This window comes from Littorina saxatilis, linkage group LG7 (assembly GCF_037325665.1).
Source record: "Littorina saxatilis isolate snail1 linkage group LG7, US_GU_Lsax_2.0, whole genome shotgun sequence".
Taxonomy (NCBI): domain Eukaryota; kingdom Metazoa; phylum Mollusca; class Gastropoda; order Littorinimorpha; family Littorinidae; genus Littorina; species Littorina saxatilis.
Window position 1 is genome coordinate 44,157,230 of NC_090251.1, and position 10,000 is coordinate 44,167,229.

General features: G+C 41.2%; 2 protein-coding genes across 4 annotated transcripts in view; both read right to left on the reverse strand.

Moving 5' to 3' along the window:
* Positions 1–3,218, reverse strand: part of LOC138970212 (uncharacterized) — a 28,035-nt gene extending 24,817 nt beyond the window's left edge. Inside the window, exons 1-2 of the mRNA XM_070342707.1 lie at positions 3,214–3,218; positions 2,743–2,888 (exon numbers count right to left, since the gene is read on the reverse strand). Of these exons, the coding sequence (XP_070198808.1) occupies positions 2,743–2,888; positions 3,214–3,218 (151 nt within the window). The remainder of the gene's footprint in view (positions 1–2,742; positions 2,889–3,213) is intronic.
* Positions 3,219–4,839: 1,621 nt separating this feature from the next.
* LOC138971551 (cell death abnormality protein 1-like) overlaps positions 4,840–10,000 on the reverse strand; it is a 62,510-nt gene continuing 57,349 nt past the window's right edge. For 2 of the 3 annotated variants that reach the window (XM_070344304.1, XM_070344303.1), the window contains exon 11: positions 4,840–5,060. In XM_070344304.1, coding sequence (XP_070200405.1) covers positions 4,855–5,060 — 206 coding nt within the window. In that variant the 3' untranslated portion in view covers positions 4,840–4,854. Of the gene's footprint in view, positions 5,061–6,949; positions 6,989–9,023; positions 9,171–10,000 lie in introns of all 3 variants that reach the window. The other variant, XM_070344300.1, reaches the window with a different exon arrangement.

A 10,000-nucleotide genomic window follows, 5' to 3' on the forward strand; every position in this document is an offset into this window, starting at 1 on the left:
ATACACCACGACCCTCGTTTCGATTCCCCCTCGATGTTAAAATATTTAGTCAAAACTTGACTAAATATAAAAAGGAAATATAATTGTTTAAGTTACTGAAAAAGTTCAAACTGTTGGAGTAACAGGACTTCAAGAAAAAAAGAAACAAGTCGCGTAAGGCGAAAATACAATATTTAGTCAAGTAGCTGTGGAACTCACAGAATGAAAGTGAACGCAATGTAATTTTTCAGCAAGACCGTATACTCGTAGCATCGTCAGTCCACCGTTCATGGCAAAGGCAGTGAAATTGACAAGAAGAGCGGGGTAGTAGTTGCGCTAAGAAGGATAGCACGCTTTTCTGTACCTCTCTTTGTTTTAACTTTCTGAGCGTGTTTTTAATCCAAACATATCATATCTATATGTTTTTGGAATCAGGAACCGACAAGGAATAAGATGAAAGTGTTTTTAAATTGATTTGGACAATTTAATTTTGATAATAATTTTTATATATTTAATTTTCAGAGCTTGTTGTTAATCCGAATATAACATATTTATATGTTTTTGGAATCAGCAAATGATGGAGAATAAGATAAACGTAAATTTGGATCGTTTTATAAATTTTTATTTTTTTTTACAATTTTCAGATTTTTAATGACCAAAGTCATTAATTAATTTTTAAGCCACCAAGCTGAAATGCAATACCGAACCCCGGGCTTCGTCGAAGATTACTTGACCAAAATTTCAACCAATTTGGTTGAAAAATGAGGGCGTGACAGTGCCGCCTCAACTTTCACGAAAAGCCGGATATGACGTCATCAAAGACATTTATCAAAAAAATGAAAAAAACGTTCGGGGATTTCATACCCAGAAACTCTCATGTCAAATTTCATAAAGATCGGTCCAGTAGTTTAGTCTGAATCGCTCTACACACACACACACACGCACACACACACGCACACACACACACACGCACATACACCACGACCCTCGTTTCGATTCCCCCTCGATGTTAAAATATTTAGTCAAAACTTGACTAAATATAAAAAGATGGCAACGTTTTTTTCTTATTATTTTCCTTATTATATCTCCCAAACTGTGACCTTGCTTAACTGAGTTATAGTTATAGTAATAGTCATCAAAGCTGATTAGTAGTGGCCAAGGTGCTAAGGATCTAAAACAACTGAATATTCAGCGAATACAGCTTCAGTATTTTCGTCATGTTTGTTACTAAGCTTTCGTTAAAAGAGAAAATCGTCAAATATTGTAAGGTGGTCAGTACTGCAGCGAGTGCTATTCATTTGCTTATACAGGGTGGGCCATAAAAAGTGTCCACATTTAATTTGTTAATATTTTTCCTGTAAAGTGATATTTTCTTTTCTGTTTCAGATAGAATTTGAGACAAGCATCTTAGAATTCTTTTAAAGCCTGAATGGATCGCATTCCAGTACAGGAAAGGACCAAAATCGTTGAACTTTACTTTGCTACCAATTCTGTGGTTCTCGCCCAGCGCGCTTTTCCGAGAGAGTTCCCTGGCACACACTGTCCATGTGCGAGAACTGTGAAGCGCCTCGTGGATAAATTTAGGAACACTGGTAGTCTCGCAGATAACAATAAAGGACATAACCCTGAATTTATCCACGAGGCGCTTCACAGTTCTCGCACATGGACAGTGTGTGCCAGGGAACTCTCTCGGAAAAGCGCGCTGGGCGAGAACCACAGAATTGGTAGCAAAGTAAAGTTCAACGATTTTGGTCCTTTCCTGTACTGGAATGCGATCCATTCAGGCTTTAAAAGAATTCTAAGATGCTTGTCTCAAATTCTATCTGAAACAGAAAAGAAAATATCACTTTACAGGAAAAATATTAACAAATTAAATGTGGACACTTTTTATGGCCCACCCTGTAGATGCATTTATGTTCTTATCTATTCATTTATCAAATGTGTCCTTTCTGTCTTTATGCCTGTTTATTTTATTATTCTCTTTCTTTTGTTGTTGAATTGTTGACCTTTTGGTTTATATAGTTGTCTTTTAAAAAAAAACCATTATTTATTCATGTATGTGTCGTGCCGAATTCACGGAATTGCCGAATTCGCGGAATCGGCAACATTTTTGCCGATTTCGCGTAATCGGCAAAACGCTGCCCATTACGTGAAATCGGCAGCGTTTTGCCGAAAATGCGGAAAGGCTTCAAAAATTTGCCCATTTCGCAAAAGCGACAGCCAGTCTGTTACTTTTTGTGTCACCATAACATTGCATTAACATTGCTTCACCTCCCTACTATGTTTTGTATGGTCTATGTTGGTCTGTGTCGAGCATAACTCCGGAAATGCACGAAAACTACACTTTCTGCAATAACTTGCCATAACTTATCGATTATTGCGATATCCATCCATTGGAGTATCTAGTTGTCTAAGTGTGATGATATCCCAGGCTTTTGAGTACTTTAAAACCAAAAAGTGGCTGCCGATTTCGCAAAATGGGCAAATGTTAGAAGCCTTTACGCGATTTCAGCAAAACGCTGCCGATTTCACGTATTGGGCAATTCCGTGAATGTTGCCGATTCCGCGAATTCGGCAATTCCGTTAATTCGGCACGACATATGCACTGATTCATGCGTTTATTTATTCGTGACATAACTTGCTAACAGACAAACACATCTAATACGTGAATACACCCAGTTGCTCTTGAAAACAATCTCGTGATTTTTGATAAAAAAAACCGCACAAACATTAACTGCATTGCGCAAAAGAAGATATACTCACAGCAAACATCGCCTTCTCTGATGTAGGTATCGGCACACTCTGCCCAGCAGAAGAACAAATCCTGTTTAATACAACCCAACCCAACAAACCATTCGGCATGCCACAACACAACACAACACAACACAACCAAATTCAACACACAATAACTTCACCTTGTCACATCACACACCACCATAAAATACCACACGCCAACATACTACACCACAATACATCACACAACGTCACATCACACAATCACAAACCACACCAAAACATGATCATACCACACAACTGACCGCACCACAACACAAAATCATACCACACCACAACACATCACACAACAACTAAAACATACCCCACGACATAACAACACACAACACCACAACATACCGCACTAAAACACACCACACCATACCACATCACAACACAATAGAACACAACATAGCACACCACACAACACATCAAAACATACCAAACCACATCAAACCGTACCACATCATACCACACTACACCACAAAACACTACATCATACTACAAGACACCGCAACACACCATATAACACACCTCACCACAACACCACCCAACAAGCAATACCTCAACAATACACACCAAACCACATCAAACCGTACCACATCATACCACACAACAGAGCGGGGATATAGCTCAGTCGGTAGCGCGCTGGATTTGTATCCAGTTGGCCGCTGTCAGCGTGAGTTCGTCCCCACGTTCGGCGAGAGATTTATTTCTCAGAGTCAACTTTGTGTGCAGACTCTCCTCGGTGTCCGAACACCCCCGTGTGTACACGCACGCCCAAGACCAAGTGCGCACGAAAAAGATCCTGTAATCCATGTCAGAGTTCGGTGGGTTATAGAAACACAAAAATACCCAGCATGCTTTCCCCGAAAGCGGCGTATGGCTGCCTAAATGGCGGGGTAAAAACGGTCATACACGTAAAATTCCACTCGTGCAAAAAACACGTAGTGTACGTGGGAGTTTCAGCCCACGAACGCAGAAGAGGAAGATACCACACAACACCACAAAACACTACATCATACTACAAGACACCGCAACATGCGACAACATTCCACACAAAACAACATACCACACCACACAACACAATTCTACACCACATCACAAAACAACACATTCAACCAGAGCACACCACACTGCAACACTCCACAACACACCACACCACACAACATACAAAACCACACCACATCATAACTTACCACATCACAACATACAACAACAAAATACAACACAGCGCACCATAACAACACACACCACACCACACCAAATACAACACACCACACCACACCACAACACACCACACAACACCACAACACACTATACCACAATATACAGGCGATAGACACCTGCCTGAGTAGGAATGGATAACACAAGAACAATACGCAGGATAACCAAACAAAACAACATGTTCTGGATAGATATGAAATATGACTTTCTTCTTGTATAAGACCTGACAAGTTGCCAATCCTGATTTGTTCAATTGGTACGGTACCTTACGATTTTGTCAGGTCGATTTTGGGGGTACCCATACTTGAGCGACGGTCACGTGACCCCAATAAAATAAATATTTGATCCAAAAAAGTATGTCAGGTCGCCAAATGAAATGCCTTTAATGGCAGAGAAAGCTGGAATTAAATGACACGAGAATGAAAGTTGTAGTGGGAGTTAAAACAATGTTACCAATAATTTGTTGATGAATTTATATTCCCTTTTGTTGTAATAGCGCCCCTTGGCTGAAATAGGGTGGAGTGAGACTATTCAATGAAATTCTCCAAATTCCCCATATGCAGGGCCGGATCCAGGAAGGGGGGGGGGCGGGTTTCTGATGCCAGGAACCCCCTTAACCACCCCCCCCCCCTCCTAGCCTAACCATATGTACCTCCTCCAAGGGTAAAACATATATTAAAAAATATATATATATACACAAAACTCATGACAAATACTCCCAGAATGCGCCAGATTGCACATGTTTTAATCTATATTTCAAACATTTTCCGGAGGGGCGTGCCCGCGTACCCCCCTAGGAGGTTCGGGTGCTTCGCGGCACCCTCAACTAATGTACCCCGGCCCTACCACAATTTGGAAACCTCCCCCTCACCCAACTTAGGTACGGCCCTGCTTCGTGTCAATGAAATAGCAATAAACAAAACAGATCTCACCACAGGTCCTGTCCCGACCATTGGTCACGAAGTGTTTATTCTCGTCACATGTGCAGACTGTGTCTCCACCGTTGGTCACAGCGCGGCAAACCTTGCCAGGGGCGGGATAACATTCCGCAACATTGCTGCATTGCTGTCCGTTCTTCAAGTCTTAAAAACAAACAAAAAAGAAGAGAAAAACAAAGGGAGAAAGAAAGAAACCAAGTCACGTGAAGCGATATTAAAACATTTGTCGGCCTGAAACTGAAAGATCAACAAGCAAACACAAATCGACCTGACAAAAACCATAGCCCCGTATTTTAAAATCTGAAATGCACAAACCAAACACTTCTGACTACCATTTGAAAGGCCATTCAATGTCCTGTTGAGAGCAATTTGTTTTATGCACCTTACTTCTCTAGTTTTTTGTAGGCAGTTTTACTTTGTCAAAGGCAGAAGGTGTCAACCGTTTCAGAGGCCAAAATAAATGGCACGTTTTGCGGCCATTTGTGAGGGGGTCCTCCACTGAAAGAGCCATAAATGCTCAAGTTTTCAATGATTTGCTTTTGAACTTTTAGAAGTTATGACCAATAGGCTGACCAACATCTGTGTTGCTTTTTGCGAATGCGTATACTAAGCGTGTCGTATTACGTAACTTTTCCGAAAGAACTAAACAAATATTCATATTAATTCAGGGTTTTAGGTAACAAAAATTGTGACTTTGCATGCAAAGCAAAAGATGGTTGAGGCAATAGGTGCCAAAGTTTCAGGCAGATCCGAGTGCTGGTTTACATTTGCTGGAGATGGGAACGAGCATGACAAATTATTGATCACTGTCAGTGGTACTCTGTACATTGGCCGTGGTGATTTGCAGTCCTTGGCCTGAGCTTACTTGGCTGTGTTTATTTTTACCCGGAGCACTGTGCTCGGTGTGTTGCGCTTTTGTGATCCGCAGCGAAGGAAGCACAGGCCAAGGTCTGGAAATCTGCACGGCTACTGTACGCAGTACCAAGGACGGTGATCAATATTTTTTCTTGCGCATTCCCATGGAATTTGGATCGTTACATTTATTTGTTAAATTTAAAAAAAATGTTATGCAATGTTTCAGAAGAAGTTTTTAAACTCGTCATAGGATTGTTCATTTGAGTCAAAACAATTCATGACTTCGCATGTCTTTATACAAATAAATTAATACACACACTGCGAACGTTTTATGTGCGTATAGGCACTAATAAACACGCTTAATATTTAAGCGATGATTCTGGTGCCACAGCGATGCCCAGCCAAGAGTGACCGCAGCATGTTTTAAGAGGCACGCAGCAATAACAGCAGTCAGCGCGGAACAGCGCGAACGTTCCATTTTTTCCCTCGTGTGTTTACATGACCAGACAATTAACGCCAGTGACTATACGCAAATGAAACTTCGACAGTATCTGTTTCAATCATTTATCTATAGACATGCAAAGTCATGAAACATTTTTAAACACAAGTGAACAATCCCATAACGAGTTTAAATGTTTACTCTGAAACGTTGCATCACATCTGAATGAATAACTGTAACAATCCAATACTTTCGCACGAAGTATTTCGAGTATGTTGGTAAAATATTCTAAACATTTTCAAAGCAATCCACTAAGTCATTGCTAAAGTGCAGCGTTTTTTGTCATGATACCCCTAAACAATTACTCAAAAAGTCCCGTCAAATATTTTAAGGTGGTCAGTACTGCTATTCATTTGCTTATAGATGCAATTATGTTCTTATCTATTCATTTATCAAATGTGTCCTGTTTGTCTTTATGTCTGTTTATTTTATTATTCTCTTTCTTTTGTTGTTGAATTGTTGACCTGTTGGTTCATATATTTGTCTTTCTTTTTAAAACATTATTTATTCATGTATGGACTGATTCATATGCGTTTATTTATTCGTGACATAACATGCTAACAGACAAACACCTCTGATACGTGAATACACCCAGTTGCTCTTGAAAACAATCTCGTGATTTTTGATTTAAAAAAACGCACAAACATTAACTGCATTGCACACAGGAAGATATACTCACAGCAATCATCGCCTTCTCTGAGGTAGGTATCGGCACATTCTGCCCAGCAGAAGAACAAATCCTGTTTAATACAAGCCAACCCAACAAACCATTCGGCATGCCACAACACAACACAACACAACACAACCAAATTCAACACAAAATAATTTCACCTTGTCACATCACGCACCACCATAAAATACCACACGCCAACATACTACACCACAATACATCACACAACGTCACATCACACAATCCCAAACCACACCAAAACATGATCATACCCCACAACAACTGACCGCACCACATCACACAACTAAAACATACCACACCACATAACAACACACCACACCACAACATACCGCACTAAAACACACCACACCATACCACATCACAACACAATAGAACACAACATAGCACACCATACAACACATCTAAACATACCAAACCACATCAAACCGTAACCGGCACGGTTGGCCTATTGGTAAGGCGTCCGCCCCGTGATCGGGAGGTCGTGGGTTCGAACCCCGGCCGGGTCATACCTAAGACTTTAAAATTGGCAATCTAGTGGCTGCTCCGCCTGGCGTCTGGCATTATGGGGTTTGTGCTAGGACTGGTTGGTCCGGTGTCAGAATAATATGACTGGGTCAGACATGAAGCCTGTGCTGCGACTTCTGTCTTGTGTGTGGCGCACGTTATATGTCAAAGCAGCACCGCCCTGATATGGCCCTTCGTGGTCGGCTGGGCGTTAAGCAAACAAACAAACAAACAAACATCAAACCGTACCACATCATACCACACAACACCACAAAACACTACATCATACTACAAGACACCGCAACATGCGACAACATTCCACACAAAACAACATACCACACCACACAACACTATTCTACATCACATCACAAAACAACATATTCAACCAGAGCACACCACACTGCAACACTCCACAACACACTACACCACACAACATACAAAACCACACCACATCATAACTTACCACATTACAACATACAACAACAAAATACAACACAGTGCACCATAACAACACATATCACACCACACCACACCAAAATACAACACACCACACCACACAACATACAAAACCACACCAAATCATAACTTATCACATCACAACATACAACAACACAATACATAACAGTGCACCATAACAACACATATCACACCACACCACACCAAAATACAACACACCACACCACAACACAACATACCACACAACACCACAACACACTATACCACAATATACAGGCGATAGACACCTGCCTGAGTAGAAATGGATAACACAAGAACAATACGCAGGATAACCAAACAAAACAACATGTTCTGGATAGATATGAAATATGACTTTCTTCTTGTATATAAGACCTGACAAGTTGCCAATCCTGATTTGTTCAATTGGTACGGTACCTTACGATTTTGTCAGGTCGATGTTGGGGGTACCCATACTTGAGCGACGGTCACGTGACCCCAATAAAATAAATCTTTGATCCAAAAAAGTATGTCAGGTCGCCAAATGAAATGCCTTTAATGGCAGAGAAAGCTGGAATTAAATGACACGAGAATGAAAGTTGTAGTGGGAGTTAAAACAATGTTACCAATGATAATATTTGTTGATGAATTTATATATTCCCTATTGTTGTAATAGCGCCCCTAGGCTGAAATAGGGTGGAGTGAGACTATTCAATGAAATTCTCCAAATTCCCCATATGCAGGGCCGTATCCAGGAAGGGGGGGGGGCGGGTTTCTGATGCCAGGAACCCCCCTAACCCCCCCCCCCCTCCTAGCCTAACCATATGTACCTCCTCCAAGGGTAAAACATATATTAAAAAATATATATATATACACAAAACTCATGACAAATACTCCCAGAATGCGCCAGATTGCACATGTTTTAATCTATATTTCAAACATTTTCCGGAGGGGCGTGCCCGCGTACCCCCCTAGGAGGTTCGGGTGCTTCGCGGCACCCTCAACTAATGTACCCCTACCACAATTTGGAAACCTCCCCCTCACCCAACTTAGGTACGGCCCTGCTTCGTGTCAATGAAATAGCAATAAACAAAACAGATCTCACCACAGGTATTCCGAACATTGGTCACGAAGTGTTTATTCTCGTCACATGTGCAGACTGTGTCTCCACCGTTGGTCACAGCGCGGCAAACCCCGCCAGGGGCGGGATAACATTCCGCAACATTGCTGCATTGCTGTCCGTTCTTCAAGTCTTAAAAACAAACAAAAAAGAAGAGAAAAACAAAGGGAGAAAGAAAGAAATCAAGTCACGTGAAGCGATATTAAAACATTTGTCGGCCTGAAACTGAAAGATCTACAAGCAAACACAAATCGACCTGACAAAAACCATAGCCCCGTATTTTAAAATCTGAAATGCACAAACCAAACACGTCTGACTACCATTTGAAAGGCCATTCAATGTCCTGTTGAGAGCAATTTGTGTTATGCACCTTACTTCTCTAGTTTTTTTGTAGGCAGTTTTACTTTGTCAAAGGCAGAAGGTGTCAACCGTTTCAGAGGCCAAAAATGGCACGTTTTGCGGCCATTTGTGAGGGGGTCCTCCACTGAAAGAGCCATAAATGCTCAAGTTTTCAATGATTTGCTTTTGAACTTTTAGAAGTTATGACCAATAGGCTGACCAACATCTGTGTTGCTTTTTGCGAATGCGTATACTAAGCGTGTCGTATTACGTAACTTTTCCGAAAGAACTAAACAAATATTCATATTAATTCAGGGTTTTAGGTAACAAAAATTGTGACTTTGCATGCAAAGCAAAAGATGGTTGAGGCAATAGGTGCCAAAGTTTCAGGCAGATCCGAGTGCTGGTTTACATTTGCTGGAGATGGGAACGAGCATGACAAATTATTGATCACTGTCAGTGGTACTCTGTACATTGGCCGTGGTGATTTACAGTCCTTGGCCTGAGCTTACTTGGCTGTGTTTATTTTTACCCGGAGCACTGTGCTCGGTGTGTTGCGCTTTTGTGATCCGCAGCGAAGGAAGCACAGGCCAAGGTCTGTAAATCTCCACGGCTACTGTACG